This window comes from Parasteatoda tepidariorum, chromosome 8 (assembly GCF_982258835.1).
Source record: "Parasteatoda tepidariorum strain Cologne lab strain chromosome 8, Ptep-v5.0, whole genome shotgun sequence".
In the NCBI taxonomy this organism is placed as follows: Eukaryota; Metazoa; Arthropoda; class Arachnida; order Araneae; family Theridiidae; genus Parasteatoda; species Parasteatoda tepidariorum.
This window is the reverse complement of record NC_141762.1, coordinates 40,381,364-40,402,516: the sequence shown is the minus strand read 5'-3', so window position 1 is coordinate 40,402,516 and position 21,153 is coordinate 40,381,364. Positions and strand designations below refer to the sequence as shown.

Genomic DNA, 21,153 nt, shown 5'->3' with positions numbered 1-21,153 from the left:
TTTTGATTTGATTTTTGACAAAGAGTCGAAAATTATAAATTATGAACGTTTTATATCGTTTTCAGTTCAGGTATGACAATTACCTCTAGATCATTCCCGTCTCCTAAAGCTGAAAAATCCCTCTACTTTTCTTAACGCTCCCGACTGTGTTCCATGTGAATTTCTCCAAAATCATAAAGTAAAAGAATAAATCAGAAATGTTTGACTTTTTCCCGAATTATTTAGAGGAGAAGTTATGATAATTTAAAGGACTATATACTTATAGGAAAGCTACAACTCGTACGACTAGCATACTACGACTCGTCTGTTCGTGCTAGTCTGTCGAAATATGGGGGGGGGGATTTTAATTTCAAAATTCTGAGTATAGTAAACTCTTCAATTTATTGTAACATTTTCTATAATGATTTTATTCCTTTCGGAAATGTGTGATTCTTTTCTGATCTAAATTAGAGAGGAAGTTATGATAATTTAAATATCTATTTACCTATAAGAACGCATGATACGACTCGTCAGTTCATGCTAGTTTGTTGAAATATGGAGAGGATTTTAATTTCAAATTTCTGAGTGTAGTAAACTGTTCAATTTATTGTAACAGTTTTTAAAATGATTTTATTCTTTTCAGAAATGTTTGATTTTTTCCCGATTTAAATTAAAGAGGAAGTTATGATAATTTAAATATCTATTTACCTATAGGAAAGCATACTACGGCTTGTCCGTTCAGCCTAGTATCTCAAAATTGTTTTGTCCCTTTTTTTTCTAAATGTGATCTTTTAAAATCTGCCTGGTTGATTTACGTGAAGTTTTGTTTAAATATTCTGAACAGTCTAAACTCGAGATATAATACAACTCACTAATTTATGGTATTATTATTTTTTTATTTTGGTAAAAAATAGCTGTATGTTTCATCGTTTTTGCCAAATGTATTGATCGCCTTGGCCAAACGTCTACATATTATTAAAACATTAGTATTATGTGTAATGTGTTGCTGCAGCCCTAAGTTCAGTATTTACAACAGCAGTAAAGCAAAATAAATAAATAATTATTGAAACAAAGTTATGCTTTTTTAATATAAAGCCAATTTTTGACCGCTTTTAAACCTTTTCCATTTCTCTACAACTTGATTTAATTTTTAAGTTTCAATTCATTAATATCTAGATTTAGTACAAATAAACTAAAAAAAAATATCTAGACTCAAGAATTTAAAACTTGGTCTCCGAAGGTATTTGGTTATTACGAAATAATGCATATTTAATTTTAAATACATCCTTAAATGAATATTGAAAATATATTTCAAAATCGCTTCGGAAATTAATCATACTAAAGAAGTATCACAAATGCTTAAAAAAAATCTTCTTTTAAAAAACGATAATTTTGTGCTTTGTTTGAATAACTAAGGCTCATCCGAACATTTATGCAGTTTATTAGTACAATATCTTGGCAGAATAATTTTACGCAAATTGCATTTCATTTGCTAACACGCGATATCAATTGTTGTAAAATAATACATGAAAACTAAATCTTTCGATAATTATGGATATCTTTCTCTTTTGGCGAAGGATAATTAGTTTCTCTTTTAATTACATTTCTTCCGCCAAAGCAATTTGAACTTATTAATACCAGTTATTTTATTTTTGTAAGTAAAAATGTTTTTTTTCTTCATATCAGAACGAATTCTTTTATAAGCTATTCGATAATTGTTCAAACTTTCGTTAATAATAAGCGGCTTTTAAAGTTTAATTAAATTTCTTTTATTCGAGATCGATTTTTTTTCCAACCGTGAATGCGGCTTTTCCAAGTGATAATATCGTTTTTCTTTTATATATTTTTTTCAACGTTATGAAGTAGGTATGTGTAAATAGCTTAATTGGTATTTCTGCTTTCTTTTAAATGGGATACTGGTAATAGGTATTTAATAATATTAATAAATGAATACTTTTAAAAAACTAAGAATAAAAAGTACGGCAATATATTAAAATCAATTATTAGTTTGAATAGTAAGATTATATTTTCTTAATTAAATGTATTTAATTATTAATTTGCAGCTTGTGTATTTAATTTGTATTTTGAGTTTAATTCAATATTAAACAATGGAATAGCTTATGTTTTAAACTTAAAAGTAATGATTCTAAAAGTGTCTGAATTTCTTTTAAAATTTTACCCCTTTTGCCCTTTTATTGACAAATATATTAAATTTTTTAATGATATAAGCATTATTTATTTTAAATAAATTAATTTATTAAAATTTTTTTGAAGATGGTAAAATATTAGTGTTTTATATTTTATTGAATTAAATGCAATTTTATTTTAAGTGTCTCTTTTGTACAAAGCAAATCTAATGAATTTCAATTTGTTTAAATGATAATAAAAATTTCTAATCTATAATACAAACTAATATTTTTAATATGAATGTTCTAAAAATTTAATAACTCCACCATAACGCGTGTAAAATTTAATAAACTAAATAGTTTCAAAATATTTTTTGTACATGAAAAATGCAAGTTTTTCTAGTAAACCCTCTTTATTTTGATTGTTACTGAACTATACTTAGCAATAAAATATTGTTAAATATGCTTACCTAATGCTAAACAAGCTTTTTCACAGTTAAAAATTTCGCTGAAAAAATGGTTAAATAACTATTTATTTAATTTTTATTCTGCCATAGTGAAACAAAACAGTCAAGTAACCATAAATACGATGGTATTCAAACCGAACTTTGAAAAAATCGTATTTTAACTGCTTTTATCTAATACTGATAAACAACCAAAGTCTTATCTCACCAATTAGATCCACATAATGAAGCCACTTAATTGCTACAGCTCTCTAAATATTATAGCCGAAAGGGTTAATCTGTCAACATTGTGATAGAGTCCCAGCGTTGACGCGTCAATATTTTCATCAACACAAGAAGAGTTTCCTCATGCACTCTCTATTTTGTTACCGTGGGCTGTTAGAGTACGATACTCTCATTCACGGTACGATACTCTCACCACCATAATGCTTCTAAACTATCTCTAATGTGCTATTAAATATCTTTTTTAGAGTTTTAAAACTACGCTTGTTGTAAATGGTTGAAAAACCGTATAGTTTTGTATTTAAGGATTTGCCGGCCAGATTGTCGAGCTGTTAGCGTGCCTGACTGCGAAACCTATGGCTGCGGTTTCGAATCTCGCTCAGGGCATATGGAAGTTTCTCTCCGTGTGTTGTTCTCTATTGTGCGATGAGTGAATGTGGCCCACTCTATAAACGGGTATCTGTGGCAATCAAAATCTTTTTCTCTCTGTGTGAATTTTTGAGAAATGTTTCTCATGATTATATTTTATATGCCGGACAGACGGTCGAGCGGTTAGCGTGCCTGACTGTGAAAGCAATGGCTGCAGGTTTGAATCCCGCTAAGTGCATGGATGTTTCTCTGTGTGTTGTTCTCTATAGTGTGCTGTGTGAATGTGCCCCCCTGTCATAAACTGGTTTCAGTGTCATTGCGACGTGGGTAATGTTGCTCGCCTCCGTGACTTAGGTTCACAGGTGCCCACTGGGTAACGTAAAATGAGTAATACTACTGGCATCTTCCTACGCAAGGAAAGTAAAAGTTCAGTCCCTGCCATTAGAAAAAATATATTTAAGGATTTTTAACCATACTTGAGGTTTGTATAATAGTTATATATGGTTTGTGTAATACTAGTGTATATGGTTACAAAACCGTAAAGGAAAAAATTGTTCTTTACCGTAAACTTTACGGTTGATTAAATGGACAGTTTTCAGCCATTTATTTTATCATAGTTTTAGAATGAAAATTTTAACAGTGGTATAAACTCAATTTTCACGTGTAATCTTGTGGGGGGGGGAATTAAATTATGAATGAAATATGGGAAATGCATAGCATAGGAGTAATGACTGAGTCTATGGGTAATATATGAAAGAAATAAAACAAACTACTTCAGTGGTATGGGATTATTTCCCACAAAATATATTTATAGCATTATCAATATATACAGATGTATTTTAAGTATAATATTATACATATAAATCTTTCAACCTCCGTAATATACGGAAGATATTTTTGTTTTCATAATCTAATAGACAGTTAACTCTTATTTTACAACAGATAATATACAAATCTGGTGATAAAACATGGAATTCTATCAAATTTGATGACACAATAATCTGTAATCCAAAATTATCATTTTTGACACATTTTGGACATCATCACAGTGTTATTTGTTGGTGTTAGTTCCATATATATTTATATTTACACGGCTGCCTCGATATGACATAAATTAAATAATAATAGTAAATATGCAAATGTATTTTGTAAACGGAATGTTAAATGACTACGCTTTCACAAAAAAATTCTATTTATTTAATCATTATAATTTTTTAAAAGTTTTCATGTTTAATGAAATTATTCGCTAAAACGTGTAACTAAAGGGCTCATCATAAGAACGATTCTGATTTTATCAGATTTAGAAAAATAACTTCAGCATCAACAACCACAAAACATGTTTAGAAAGTTTCTTTCTTTACTTGATTATCATTTTATTAAAAGAAATTGAAAGTAATGTATTCTATAACTCTAAATAAAACAAAATTATGTTAACTGTTAAAAATTAAGTATCTTTAACTTTCGAATCACTATCTAATTTACAATGTCTTAAAAAGTCTTTTTACTTAATTGATGAAAATACCATGCCTAATTTGTGTGATATTTTTATGCTTCATAAAAAATAATTGTAAATGTGAAAGTTTTTGTTTTGGTTTCAACATGCCCTCAAAAATATTTGTTGCAGGTAGTTGTATGATGTATCAAACCTAATAGGAATTGTGAATATAGAACTTGACATTTGATTGAAAGCAATCTTGTCTGACATGTTTCTATTAAAACTATGATATTTTCATTAAATTTAAGTGATGTTTTAAGTTATTATAGGAGAAAAATGCTTTTTTCTTCGTTTTATAAACCGAACAAGTACTCGTATTTCTTAATAAAATCTCTAAAGGTATATATTTATCATGTTTGACTTATGATATTTTTGTTTTTATTCTTCATTATTGAGTTTCATAAGAAAGAAATTTTAATTAAGATTGTAAATATATAAACGTTCTTATTATACTAAAACAATATGTTTTCTTAAGTGCTTTTTTGTTTAAATTTGTAAATTTTATAAAAATTTACAAGCTTTATTAAACGATTATGATTTAGTTCATCAGTATTTGATGGAAAAAAACGCATCCCTTAGCAAAATTATACGATCTCAGTTAATAAAAATGATGGGAAACGTGTTAACTTGCGAAAGAAAATCACGGTTTGACAACCGAATATTGTCTTAAACATGCTTTTTTGTTTAAATTTGAATAGAAAGTATTAAGTACAATTTCTCTTAAAGTCAAATCTATTTCCAAATCTAAAAAAAATATTTCTAATTAAATGATTTTTTTTTAATTTAAAAATAGTTAAATCACAAAAGTATTAAAAAAATGAAATTTTTTTTGTTGTAAATTTCGCTTAATCCTCCTATATAATATTTGTCAACATAATCACTCAACGCAGCTTATATTCATAATAAGGAAAGAAAATTAAAAACAGCAATGCTTCTCATTGTTCATATTATGTTCTTTTAAAGTTTTTACTGAAAAAAATATTTAGGGGAATAAGGAAAATATGTAAATACAAGCTACAACGAGTTGCGCAGGCTTCAAATGAGCAATTAAACAATTAAAATGTACTTAAGTACCTTTCTTAAAATTTCATTTTTTTTAAAATTATATGCTATAATATAAAAATGTATTTTGGGCCCTTAATTTGTTTGGACTAGGTCTGTTTCTTGTGCGCCTAGTATAGGGCACTGGCAATTAAACAGCACTATGACTAGAAAAAGATTTCAATCATACAAACGTATTAGAAAATAATACAGGTTAGTGTATACTTTCATTGCAACGCTTGGACGTTGAATCATAATATCATTACTTTGAACCCTTTTTATCGTGCAATTTTTCTACAACCTTTAAATGGAGTAAAATTAAACCATGTTCTTGTTCTGTTTGTGCCATACTACACTGTTAGAATTTTCTCGGAAAAATTGTTAAGTAAAACTTTATTTAATTGTTGTTTTGCCATATCCATACTAAACAGTCAAATAAGCATAAATAAGATGGCAATCAAACTGTTAACTGTGAGAAAAACCGCTTATGAACTGCTTTCACCTAATTTGGTAAAGCGAGCAGAATTTTATCGCACCAACTAAACCTATCTAATGAAAAAAAACTAGGTACAGTTCAATTTTTTTACGGGTTTCAAACCATGCCAGTTGTAAATGGTTATAAAACCGCAAAGGAAAAATATATTGTTTACCGTAAACTTCATAGTTTATCGGATGGACATTAGAAAGGAAATTCTAACAGTGCATAACTTGATAAAAGACGAACTTTTCAGCATCCAAAAGTTTAGGAATTGGAATGAAATTTCGAAGCTAATGAAGTTTTTCTTTCATCAAGTATATTTTTCGATTCATTTTTCTGGGATAACTCATACCATAATACTAATTTTAACCATTTTGAACATTTAAATTCAAAACAGTTAATTTGCACGATGATAAAATGGTTCAAAAGGGCACCTTGATAGGGCATTAACTAATTTACGCAATGTTATGGTTCAACGTGGATCAAAATTTCGTACAGTGTACTATAGACAGGAGAAATAAACACGTAAAGTATGAAAACAATGCTTCAAAGTCTTAGAAATAATTTATGCTTCGTGTTTGCTGGCAGCATAAGATTGAATCTAGCATTGGTCTCCAATGTGTGAATAAGTTCCTTTATCTTAAACATTTGACTAGGCACTGAAATGACTTGCTCGGAACTTCCCACTCTTTCTTCTAGAATACTCTTTTCAGAATTTCATTTGACATTGTCACCGTAAAAATAATTTGTAAAGCAAACAAAGAAACACCAAATTCTCTATCAAAGATAACAAACGACACGATCTTATCGTAGAACTATTATGAAGCAAACTGTCACATAAACCTGGAATAAACAAATACAATTAGTAATATAATTAAGAATTATTTTATTCTAATTGAAATGTAAAGATATGCAATATAATAAAGAAATATTGTCAAAGTTATTTTTCAAAAACTTGCTAAAGCATGTTTAATTGTAGCTCTAAGGATATTTAAATAAATTTCAAGCCAAGAAAACTTCCTCTTATTTTTCGAGCATAAAATTTGGGACAGAAATCATATCAAACTATGGTTGTTTGTACTGATTGAAGATCATAATTTTTTGGAATCATAAAGATTTAGAAAGCAATACCAACGCACTACTTTTTTTAAAATTTCTATAGTTCTGTGATAGTGAACCTGATTCCTCATGTCCGTTAGTGAGCATCCAAGATGTCCTTGAAAATGAAATATCTCAACATTATAGCGACGACGTAGTTTCGAGTCAGATATTTCATCATTATGAAGCTAAATCACTATGATAGCTGCAGATTTTCATCTATTCCTTAATCTATTCTTTTTGGCAATGTTTTAGACTTCAAAATTTTGCTATGAAACCTTAAAACAGCTGCAGATTTTTTTAAAGGAAATAAAAAATTTTCTATTACCATAAAATTTCCTAAGATCAAGGCACACTAGCCAATATGACAGCATATGGGTTTTTTCATTAGTACTACATAAAAGCAGTTCTGATATTTATAGTATTTTATTGATTTATTTTTGTTAACTATTTAAGTTATTTTTTGTATAATATATCAATTGAACAACTTAAGAAAATTTGTTTCGCTTAGTTTTACTGTTAGAGATTTTAAAGCTATCATTTTTATTTTACTAATATTATGCTAATTGCTATAAGTTAAAAGCAACCTAAAAGTAAAATTTTTTTTAGAATTTAGAATAGAAATTAAGTTAGATTTAATAAAATTGAATGCTTGAAACTAAAGATAATCTAATTCACCTGCAGATGAAATGTTAAAGGTAAAATTTCCTGTAATTCCTGGCTCAATCGTTCGTCTGCATGTGTCATGTATTCCTGTCAAATGTGTAGTCTTATCATTGCTCCAATACACCTAAAAACAATACGATAATTAGTACCAAATATTAATGAAAGTGTGAAGGAGGTAACTAATGGCAAGAATAAGGTATAAAAAGATAATTTGTTGTATGAAACTGCAAAGAAATTAAAACGAAATTTTAAAACATCACAAAAGTGTTTTAAGGATATTTTTCATAAGTTTTAAAAATATATTAGCCAATGCAACAAAGTTTTTATTTTTCCTACAAATTAAGATATAAATTGCCTTATCTACAATCAATTATTTTCAAAGAGATAGGCAAAAATTATTATTTACTCATTTGATGTTATTTTATCAATAAACTATATGTGTTATTTTTAAGCATGTAATGTTAGATTTCTTATGTGAAAATCAATTCCTAATTAAAAGCTTCGGTGAACCATTTTTTAAATGGCTATAACACTTTTAGAACATATAAGTTTGTAAATTAAATGAACTTACAAAACAGTATTTGTTTTTAGAGTTTCTTAGACCTGTAACTAAATAACTTCGACCATTTTCTTCCCAGTCTCCATGGCAATGGAAGCCTGTAATAGAAAACATCTTAGACAATATGACGTTGAAAGCATAAATGATTTACAGAATGAAACAGAAATAAAATAATTAAAAATGCTCAATTAAAAGGAAATATTTTAAAACACGTTTTTCTAACAAATATTTGGCAACATTTTAGCAGTGGGAAAATAGGAATATTTAACTTAACTTTAATTTAAAATTGTTGCGATTAAAAAACTCTCATTTAAAAGTGTTGTATCTGAAATACTCGCAGTTAAAATTACTTTTAAAAAAATCTCGTATGATACATATATATTCTTATTTTATTTTATAACAGAAGTAGAACAGCTGATCCAATTCTGAGCTTAAAACTATCAGTGTTTAATTCCTTAGCTTTGTAATTTTGAACCCAACCCAGAAGGTAAGGAAACTCCTGGATCAAACATTGGGAAACTTTTTGATGGAACTAACCCGCATTTGCGTTGCATTTAAAAGAGAACCACGAGAACCTCCTATGATTCGCTGGAAACTGCAAAAGGATTCTAACCCATGATTCATCTACCAGTGAGGATATTTTACATCAGCACAGTGATCAATGAGAGCCGAGAGCAGAATTCGTATCATCCAGTCAAAGTTTAGATTCGAACTTCGGAAACCTCATTGGGAGGTGAACTTTGTATCACCTGAGCAACCACAGCTAAACACTTCTATTGTTAAAAAAAATCTCAGTTAAAGTTATGATTGGCAAGATCTGGTGTCCTCCGCCTTTCATAATATCAGATAAGATCACTTCTGCTTTTTCTGACTAACCTCCAAAACTACAAAAGCATCATTTTGCGATGCATGTTCATCTTGGTTGCATTTTTGTCCCTAGTCTTGTTTTTAAGACTCTATCTTTTATACTTTAACGTTTTTCATAATTTATTTTAATTATATTGGTGACTATAGTGTGATAATCTGTGAAATTGGTATGCAGAATGTTTGGGCAGCTCTTTTCATCTGTTCAACGCGCTTTACGACGAATTACCGATTGCGCGGCAAAAAATCAAGATACTATAATGGGTATAAATCTTTGAGAAAAAATACTACTTTCAAATCTCAACAAGTAAAAAATTCAACAATTCAAACATTGTTGAAACAGCCAATCGAACTGTATTGAAATCAAGGGGCTGAAATTACTCCTGAAAGGTCCTGAGTTCGAATCTCGGACAAGACATGGATGTTCTTTCTTTCTCAGTTCTTACTGTGGGAGCAACGTTGTCCCACCTAATATCGTGCCCCTGAAAGAGTGACCCACAAATCTGATCTACTAATACTTGCGTGACGAGTGTCAATCGGGTAGGCATTGGGAAAAGAAGGGCTATGGGGCATCCTTATTACAATCTCTTCTAAATTTTAATAATAAGTTCGAAAATATTTCTTTATCTAACATGTTATTTCGAGCAACAATACATTTAAATTATAACAGTTAATATGAAGCACGACCACAGTCTCAACAAATAGTAAACTGATTTGAAATTTTTTAAAAGTGTTCAGTCATCAGAGTAAGTGAGGATAAAATGTTATAATTTTACAGTGAATAGTTTTTTTTTCTAGCAGCCGTCTATAAATTAAAAAGTAATCAATGTGAACTATTTAATAACTTGGAAAAAACGCGTTTTACTCATTTTGAGACAAAATACAAAGCTCTTAAAAACTGCAATTTCCCTAATAATAGTTAAATGAGTTACGCAAGTGGAAAAAAAATTAACTTTGACATAAGTTTACTCTAAAACTAATTAGCGCATTAAAATGTTTTTTCAAATACTTCCCAATGAGTTTGCAAGATTTCATATAGCATTTTTGCAAGATTTCATGTGACATTTTTGTAGATTTCATATAGCATTTTTGCAAGATTTCATATAGAAGTTCTGCAAGATTTCAAATATTCATATATAGCTGAAAGTTTTTTTTTTAAATTATGGTAGCAAAATCACATTACGGTATAAAGTACCGTCAAGTTGGGAGTTCGGAATTTTTCCAATTCGGAATTTTTTACAGCGTAATGATAACGAAGAATCGTGCAGTAACTTTTTTTAGATGTATAAAGATAATACTTTGGTTAGATTATACCAATCATACGTATATTATTTTTTGTGAAAATTTAATCAACTATAACAATATTAAACGGCATACAAGCAAAACAAAAGAGAGCCACTGAGAAAATCTTCTTCAGTGCTGTAATCTTATTTATATGATAAAATTAAAATTATTTGATTAACAATTGAATATGTTCAAATTACACATAATATGCTATAATTCTTCTTCTAGATTTAAGTACTCATATGCCTGCCCTTGAACTTATGCTTGAAAATTAAACTTTATGGTTTATTCACTGCATCATAAATATTGTAAAAAATCATATAATTTTTTACTACAATGTTAAGCGCAAACAGTAAGATAAAAAGTATGTTCCTTACTTTGAACATCTGAAAATGATGCGCAACTAGTTAGAAATTCTATAGAATCACTAGAGCGGCAGCCAACTACTTTTGCAGCAGAATCTCGACATAGTTCTGGTCGAAAAGACGATGTAACTACTTTTCCAACCTGTATTCGGAGGCCATTAGTTTCAACTAACTGTGGGCACCCAGAAGACGTGGCTGAAGGGGCTGTGAGATAATTTACGAATGTTAATTTTTGAACTAAAACATTTATATATAAAAGCACAAACAATAATAATAAAATCGAAAAACTTTTAATGGGAAAATGCAAAGTTTATCATCAGGACACATCCTTTACGATAAATACGATATTTCTGAATAAAGATTAATTATCCTAAGATAAAAATTACTCTTTACAGTGTGCCTATTATATATATATATATATATATATATATATATATATATATATATATATATATATATATATATATATATATATATATATATATATATATATATATATATATATATATATATATATATATATATATATATATATATATATATATATAATGCGAAAATATAACAATATTTCCGTTGAAAACAAATATAAAGCAAACTAATGTTTTACCGCTTACCAACTAATGTAACGAATTCTTGATTACTGTAAGTATCAGTAAATGCTGAATGACAAGCTTCTTGGGAACTTCTTGCTAGGTCACCTGAAAAAGGAAGTCGATTTTAAGTAAAAGTTGAAAACTGACACACTAAGCCTAAATATTAAATACATAAAGCGACGTACAGAATAATCAGATGGATACAGTTATTTCGACGCTTTTGGTAAGAGACATAATTCAAGACGAGATAGGGCGTGATGTTAAACCAAATGTCCGAGAATCAGTCAAAAACCAAGTTATCTTCCTTCATATTAAGGTATGGTAAAAACAAAATATATATATATTATTGAAACTTTGTAGCAACACTTCAATCCTTCAATAACGGCTTGGCATTTAGTGCACTTTTTAATTAATCGTGGAATGTCTAGGAAGCTGCTTGTGGTGTTCATATTGGATAATTTTTTGAAACCTTGGAAACATTTCAAGCATTCTCTAGCATTTTGTGACATATCTCAGTTGTTATTCGTTATATATCTCATTGTGACATGCTTAATTTGTTATTATTTGTTATTTATATTGTTATAGTTGAAAATCGTGTCGAAAGCTACACGTGTTGTCAAAATCAAATAATTTGTTTAAATTAGAAGCATTATTTCAATCACCGATTGATAGCAAGTGCGTAGCTTCCTTGCTAATGATTCTTAAAATGTTAAGCAGCTTGTGGTGTTCAGATTAAAGATAGTTGGTGACGGTAACTTAAAAATGATTGAAACTTTTGCTGCTTATTTTACCTATAAGGGGAGGAGTACACCACGCTTATCACGAACATGTTTACTGCGAGGATAAAAAATGATCATCGACTTGAGAAAATCCAATTGATGAATTGGATGAACTACTTATTCTTAGAAGTAGGTTTCATGGTTTGAACATGAACATGTTTTTGATTTGCATTCTCTCTCATCCAATATAGTTCTGTTTTACAAACAAAGCACATTTAAAGTGATTGCTTATATGACATATTATTGCTTTTATGACATTACTCGGCTTGAGTTATCGAAAATATGAATGAGAATTTTTTGAAGAAATCACCCACATACTTTCTAAAATATAGGAATAGAAAACAAGAATTTTTATAAAAACAGTTGAACTTTTAGCCAAATTTCGTTCACAGATAAAATTTATTTTTGAAAAATCATTCAACCCAATATAAAGTTAACACTTTTACTCAAGTATACGAATAAGAAGAAATGAAATCTTTATTATTACTAATACGTCATATCGAAGAAATAATCTTTTTTATTACTAATTTTGTAATATAAAGAATAGTTTGAGATCAAATGAGTGCCATGCAAAAAGTGTCGTATGTGTTAATCGTCGCAAGATTAAGATTCTTAAATAAGAAATTACTTATATTTTTTCCTATCAAATAAGACGTTAAAAGCTATCATACACATGATTTGGGGAAGACATTCCTCAAACAATATATGCAAATTTTATTTTTTGAAATTAATTACAACAAATACGTGCTAGAAAATACTCAGTCATTTTGAAACATGAACACGCGAACATTTTAATAATGAATTTCTTTATAAAATTATGTCAACTGAATGGTATATTTATCACATTTTCATTGAGGACAGTATATCATAACATAATAACAGGCATTATTTATGGAGAGACCTGATATTCGGTCTCCAAAAATACAGAGTCGTGCTAAGGTACGATTATATTTCTGGCAGTCAATTAACTCGCGAGCTTAGGACGCCCAATGATAGCTGTTAAACTCAACCATGTTGACAACAGGGAGGGTGAATAATGGTTGAGATGAGACAAGGTCAGACACCTTACTCGTTGACTGTATGCACGTCAAAGCTTCATTAACTGAGTGAAGCGCATGAGATGTTATAATGATCTATTAAGCTTTGTAAGATGAACTGTTATAAAAAGGCTTAGGAACAATTGACGCATTCAAGGAGATATATTGACAAACTCGAATCATGAAGTGTTACGAAATTAAAACACATAAAGCATATTGCCCTTCTGAAAAGGAGAAGGTTTTTTTTTTTAAGCTTGTGTTCTTAAAAATAAAGGAAATCAATACGTTAAACATTTAGGACAGCTGTAGATAATATTTTTGGTAAATAGAACTTTATTCATTAACCCTTTTTGCATTAATTATGTAAATCGACACTATTTGCTTTTTGTGTCTTTATGTAAATATTGGGTTTCGGTTAAGAGGTATTAGATTTTGCAGCATGTTTCCATTAAATTTTTTTTTTATACTTTGGTAATGATAAACAGTTCCTTTTATGGATTAGCATTAAGGAGGAGATATGGCTTTAATGACTTGAATAAGAAACAAGGTAAAGTAGTTATGTTAATGTTTAAAGTTGAGGAAATATGTTTAAAAAATAAAATGATGTAGTCAGAAATTATCAAAAAGTTCCTAAGAAGAAAGTGGAAATTTTATAAATTTTTTGTCGAAGAAAAGCAAAATAGAAGATATTTGAATGAGTTAAATCTTCTACCTAAGCTTAAGTTGCAATAATTAGTTTTAATGTATTCATAAGCATTGAATCTGCTTTCAAAAAAATAGTTCCTACTATTTTTGTAATTCTGATGTTTTTTTTACAAATTTGTTGTTAGTTGTTGTTTATCAGCTTTTTGACAAGAAAGCAGTTTGCTATTTTGTAGACACTTTCCTAAGTTCGGTAGCATCAAAGTTGGTCCATTTAATATAGGATAAAAAACTAAAGTGTGCGAAAACAAAATAAATAAATAAGTAAAGAATTAAAATAAGTAAAGAATTAAAATAAGTAAAAAAATAAAGGAAAGAAACGGAACACCCTGAATAACTTTTGATTTAATGATCGGATCTTGGCTTTCTGGGACTCAATCTTAATAGTTCGAGGGGATGACATCAGATATGCTAGCTAGTTAGCTCAAGCGATATTTTTACGTTACGAAATCTGACACAAAACGTAATTTCTCTCAATTAATATACTGAATTTTAAAATTACCGCTCTATTATTTTGGAACTATTCGATCAATTTCGCTCAAATCTGATCTTTTGTCATGCAAAATTTCTTTCTTTAAAATGGTGTAAGAAATTGTATTCCTTAGAATTCAAATTTTTTTAGTTATTATTAAATAAAATAATAAAAATAATAAATATTTACTATTTATCATTTTTATTATTTGTCTGTGGATGTGTAAGTTATTTTTTGTCTGTGGATGTTTTTGGTATAAACAAATTCTCCAATTCTGTGCAAACATTTGTAAATTTGTTTAAAAAGTTCTCGAGACATGGTTAACTGTGCAAAAAGTTAAATTAACATCAAGGGGTTCAAAGTTTTCCTTACTAAACTATTAGGACCATATTTCTCAGATTGCGTCTATCTCCCCTATTTTGGGTCGAGAAAATCAAATATGTTAAAAAAAAAGTATGTTTATTAAGAGAAGGTACGTTTTTGTATCTGATTTCATAATTTAAAGCATCAGTTAATTAATTAGCACAGTTAATTAATTAGCATCAGTTAATTAATTAGGAAACGTTATTCAGGAAAGGTAATCAGTTCCTTTTTGTGTGTAAACTGTACTTTTAAATCCCCTTCAATTACGGAGTAAAATCAGGATTCTTTAATTCAACTTCATGCAAAAAAATATGATAGATTAAATTTAAGTAATGTTTTAACTGTCACCAATTTATAAATAAAATTAATTTCAAATTAGAGAAAGAAATTGTGACTTACCAAATTGAATTTCTATTATATGTCTATGCCTGTGATAAAACTTCATGCAAACATAACCATTTTTACTGGAAAAGAAGGAAAAACAAATTTAATTTATAGAAATAATGGGTTTGGGGCAATATACTGAAAAACCACACTTTTTCCAAAGGTGAAATCAGTACGTTTCTAAAATTTCCACTAAATGGAAGCTCAATAGATAGAAACATCTCATCACCCACCTGGAATTCGTAGAATTTACGCGTTTTATTTTCTTTTTTAACAGTTTCCTGCACTGAGAATAAAACAGTAGTCGGTACTGCCCGAAAAATGTAAAATTTACAGTGTTTCTGGCTCTATGCGAACACCAAAGGGATCGGTAATTTTTATTAAGGAGCTATAGTAATGATTGTGGTAAAATTAGCAATAATATAAGGTTTTATAATATGTGATAATATTTGGTAAATGTGGTAAAAATTTAGAAATGTTATCTTGTACTTTAGAGAATGGCATAAAAACCATTTATTCGGTTAAATTCCTTTTTGTATTTTTTTTTTACTTTCTGTGTGGTAATAAGAACTATAATTTGCAAACCTGATTTACTGGCAAATTAAAAATTATAAAATGAACGGTTTAAATTCTGTATAATTAGGTTTTATTGACCAGAATCATAGTTTCTTTGAACCAAAACTGTCATTAACATACAGAACGGCGATTTTATCAGAATCTTCTTTTCTCCGTGTGAATTTTTGAGAAATGTGGTTTATGATTATATTTCATATTATTTTATAACAGTCGTTAATCAACCAATTTGATTCTAAGTTTACGACTACCAATGTTCAACTCTGCAGCATTGTAATTTTGAATCCAACCCGGAAGACGAGGGAGCTCCTGGGTCAAATCTTTGGTGAAATTCGCCTTGGTGGAAGACTTCTTGATGGAACGAGCCAGCATTTGCATTACATAAATAGGAATATCACAGAACCTCCCACGGTTAGCCTGACACCTAGAGGACTCTATCCCCTGATCCGTCTACTACTGAGGATATTTTACGTCAGCAGTATGGTCGATACGAGTCGGGTGCGGAATTCCCTTCGACAAGCCATCACTGGGAATTGATCCCGGTCACCTCAGAGGCATCTGCTCTGTCCCCTAAGCCAGCATGGCTCTTATCATTCAGTATATTACCCCAAGTGCTTCAAGAAAGATTACTAGTGGAGAAACAAATTCTATAGAAAGATAATTGGCATACTCACCATCCAGACATGCTGTACGTGATGAATGTGCTAGTATTTGGCGTTGAAGAAACTTCATCAATACATAAAAATTTTGTATCTGTATGATCGTGCAGTCGTGATAGCTTGAATGATGTATTTTTATGGCTGAATGTATAGATTTTTTTCCCGTCTAATGTGTGCCATTTATGAGAGGAAGCAACCCATGATGGAAATTGACAACTGGCTGTTGGATGTTTGCCTGAAATGTTTTCAAACAATATTAAAAATTAATTTAATATTATGGGCAGAATATCAAATATTAGAAAAAATAAACTTCAGAGCAATCAAAATAAATATATCATAAATGATAGAAATAATCGAAGTATGTAAATTATACTTCGCTGCAAGTTAAGGAAAGATCATTGCGTTGTAGGATTTAAGTAACCATTCGCAACTGCATATGAGTTCCTTTTTATTTTATTACCAAATTATACAAAATTTACTGGACTCTTCAAAAGAAAGTATTTTATTCTTAGAAAGAAAGTACCAATTAAATGAAGAACATTGTTTGATTGTGGTAAATTTTACTCTCATGAATTAGACACGAGCAAAAGTGTCAGGTCAAATGATACTGAAAACAACTACTCTTTATCTTATACTATAATACAAGGAATGGTTGCCAAGTTGAAAATCGCCCCAGAATTAATAAACTCCGGTAAACTTGGGGGTCTGGGGTTTTTGGCCACGAAGAATCGATTGGCGCCGGTTTTGAAGCGCTACGGTCGAGCAGTTCGGAGTTACAGATAGGATATTTTCAAACTTTATTAGTTCGCCATAATGGCTATAGATACTTTTCTCCACTCTTATAAATGTATGCTAATGCGAACTTTACAAATGAAATATTAATTTTCGACAACTTAAACCAATAATATACGAAGGAATTAATAATTTAATTGTAAGGTTCGCATTAGTTTGCATTTATCAAAGTGGAGAAAAGTTTAACTTTTGTGTTAAAATCACCGTCAACAAAGTCCGACATTTCAACATTCATCAGATTTCAAGCTACATTTTCAACATGCAGAACGCACCTCTACATGAAATTCTTCAAGGAGCCGGAATTTTGGAACAACAAGCGATCAACTCAATTCTACCCGCAAATGGACAACTAGAAGATACCGTCATTGTCAGAATGCTTCTCCATTACGCCGAACAAGCTTACCCGGCCGTCAAAGTTGCCGTACTTCACCCTGAATTTGTCGCACGCTTCTACGTTTCAACAGCGGATGGCGCTTACGAAGGAATGGCTCTTCTCAACGATATCAGCGACCAGAACAAGGCTTCCAACTATCTATACGGCGTTCAACAAGGATTCGACGTGCTACTCATTCCCATTCACAAGAGAGCTCAAATGGATAGAGGCGAGCACTGGATGCTAGGAATTTACGAAGCAAGCTATGGAGAACGTCAACTATTAGTCTGCGATCCAGTCGACAACCCGCTGCCCATCGATGCTGTTTTGAGAAAAGTACTCCACGTTCTGAATACCGTTGTTACGAATGAAAAGCTGAAAGGATGCATCGTGAAACCTCGCAACGCTTACAACCACCAAGATGACGCGTCTTCCTGCGGATTTTACATCGTCTTTTAGGCTCGACAATACCTCTCTCATCGACGCCTTTTCCTGGACAAGAATTTTCAAGAAGCGGATGAACGGAAGCAAATTTACGAATTCGTTGTGAACAGTGTCTTTAATTGTATAATTTTTTGTTATCAATTACATTTTATTTCCTATGACTTTTCAAACTTTACCTTTGTATGGAATAGTTCCCTTTCCAAACTCTGTTTAGATAGTTTACAATAGTGTGCACTTTAACCGGTTATCTTTTCACCAATGGTTTCACAAATTTTCTTATGGCATTGTATTGTTTTGATAAATCACAATTGAAAATTTAAATCTTCGAGTTAGCTTCGATACCTGTTTTCTCCGAGCGGAGCTCGGTCACCCGCTGGTCTGGATAAAATGACCAACTAAACACGCTTTTTTCCGATTCGGATAAAAGAAACCAAGAGGAAAGAGATAATAAAAATGAAATTTTAATTATTTTCGCTTTAATAACTGTATTGGTGCAGATTTTTCAGTTGTGTTCATGATTTTGTAGTGTAGTTCAGTTCTAATTTATTTATTACTTACTTCTTTTTTCAATCCCTTCGAAGAATACGCATTCAGCTAGCAAACGTATAATTTAAAATATTTTTTTTTAAATGAACGATGTAGATAATAAGATCGATTTCTTATGTAAATATTTTGAAATTGCTACAATGAATATTCTATCAGAAATTGAACTATTTTAAACTAATGTAATATTTGTTTTTGCTAATCTCAAAATATAAATAACGGGAAATATAATTTTATAATTTAAGTTTCATTTTTCTTAAATTTAACTTGAAATATTTTTTTATCTCCATAAGTGCAGCTTTATGAATGATGAAATTCAAACAAATATGTATTTATTACTTCTGAGTAATCTAAGTGTACGAGATCCTTCCCATGGCGAAACTAAACCATCACAGGTAGCGTCTGCAGATTGAGACATTTGAATTCCTTTCTCTGGCAAATAATCAAAAACCTAAATAAAGCAGTATAATATAATATAATATAATATAATATAATATAATATAATATAATATAATATAATATAATATAATATAATATAATATAATATAATATAATATAATATAATATAATATAATATAATATAATATAATATAATATAATATAATAACTGGTCAGTAAATTTTAAATTAACCGAAGATTAATAATCAAAACGTTGTTTATTGTTGTATCACAACAATAAACCATCAATACAATCATCAGTAGCATTCACCTAAACTATATATAATACTATAAATACTACTCTAAATAATTTAATTATAATTATTAGAAATTTAAATGAGTAAAAAGCAATAGAAGCATAATAATAGAAATTCATTATTCAAAACTTTGGTTAAGTTTAAAAAATCGTAACTTAATAATGAAATTACATTATTGAAATTTTTGACTACGCATTTTGACTACGCATGACTATGATGTTATTCTTCATAATATGTACATACATAATTCGAACGTAATAAAATAGCTTTATGCTTAAATAATTTGACTTAATGCATGAAAAATAAATATTTTTTTAGCACTTGATTAAATATGAATAATATCAGTAAGGAAAATGTATAAATGTCAAAAAAATAAAAAATAAAAAACTTACAAAACATCTGTATGTATTATCATCAGTGAAAGGTAGATTTAAATGTTTTTCATTTGACATTTTCCCCACTAAATAATGCGCAGAGCCTTCTTTCCATACAGCAAGGCAGCTAAGTTCTTCAACTAAAATGAAAATCAATCATTACTATATATACTAAACAGACAAGCTAACAAATAATTAAACATTTCTACAATTTTGTGCTAATTCTAATGTAGTGAATATGAAATGAACAATATCCAGAAAGTCAATTTTGGAGGTTTTAAAAATATGTACAATGTTTTAATAGGGTCAACAGCTAATAAATAAATATTAATATATTCATCAGTAAGTCAGCAATACTTAACCAGTTCAAAAATCCGTAAAAAATTTTCTCGCTTTCTTATGGAGAATTGTGGAGTTACTGATTTTATAAAAAATCACTTACACACGAATGACACGAATGTGTTGTAATCCTTGATAAAGAATTCATCAAAAAGCATTATATTTTATTGGTAAATAATATAAAACTGTCATTTATTGCTCAGTATTGTAAACGTTTTTTTTTCAATAATAGCAGTTACTTGTTTACACAAGAATTAATTTAGTTTCATGAATGTTTTGTCGAATAGAGGTTCGAATAATACACGAAAAAAACCTTGCAAAAATTATTCACAAATGAATGAACTGGCATTTAAAAAGAAAATTGGCACTAATGAAAATAATATAATAGAATAACATATATCAATAATATTATCCTTAAGAAATTATTTATTTTAGTAATTTTATGAAAATTTTAGTAATTTTTAGTAATTTTAATAATTTTTAGTAATTAAATTTAATGAAAATAAATTATATTGAAAACAGAGAAATATAAGCAGGGAAAATTGCGTATAAAATGCACAAACAAATTTGTTAGATATTTCGACAGAATTAAATTTTATATTTCATTTCGTTTTTTTTCAGCATCTGATTTTTAATATGTTATGAATTGACGAAAATTAATCAGTTATAAAAGTAACTTGCTTAATTTTAAAAAAAATTAATTGAGTAATTTTTTTTATAGCTCGTGAAGTTAAAATGAGGTTTAAAAATATTTTTTTTAAATTAAATTCTGTAAAAATAATTAGACTGATCCGTCTAAAACTTTGCAATCACCTTTTATTCAAAGCTCTTGCTGATTAATTTTATTAGAACTGTTCATGTTCCTCCCCAGAAAGTTCAAGAATTAATGAAACGCATTATTTCTTCCCCACTTTCCTTTCATTTATTTTAATATAAAATATTATTTGAAATTTACACGAGGTTTAATTAAAACAAAAAGTATGTTCTTGATAAAGAAACATACGTGAACAAAAAAACATCC

At 29.1% G+C, this 21,153-nt stretch overlaps 1 protein-coding gene across 1 annotated transcript in view; it reads right to left on the bottom strand.

Annotated features, from left to right (window-relative positions):
• Window positions 1–3,933: 3,933 nt before the first annotated feature.
• Window positions 3,934–21,153, bottom strand: part of LOC107443142 (uncharacterized) — a 230,856-nt gene continuing 213,636 nt past the window's right edge. Inside the window, exons 6-14 of the mRNA XM_016056911.4 lie at window positions 19,812–19,933; window positions 19,064–19,175; window positions 16,588–16,807; window positions 15,356–15,420; window positions 11,625–11,708; window positions 11,023–11,214; window positions 8,510–8,595; window positions 7,951–8,062; window positions 3,934–7,017 (exon numbers count right to left, since the gene is read on the bottom strand). Coding sequence (XP_015912397.2) covers window positions 6,905–7,017; window positions 7,951–8,062; window positions 8,510–8,595; window positions 11,023–11,214; window positions 11,625–11,708; window positions 15,356–15,420; window positions 16,588–16,807; window positions 19,064–19,175; window positions 19,812–19,933 — 1,106 coding nt within the window. The 3' untranslated portion in view covers window positions 3,934–6,904. The remainder of the gene's footprint in view (window positions 7,018–7,950; window positions 8,063–8,509; window positions 8,596–11,022; window positions 11,215–11,624; window positions 11,709–15,355; window positions 15,421–16,587; window positions 16,808–19,063; window positions 19,176–19,811; window positions 19,934–21,153) is intronic.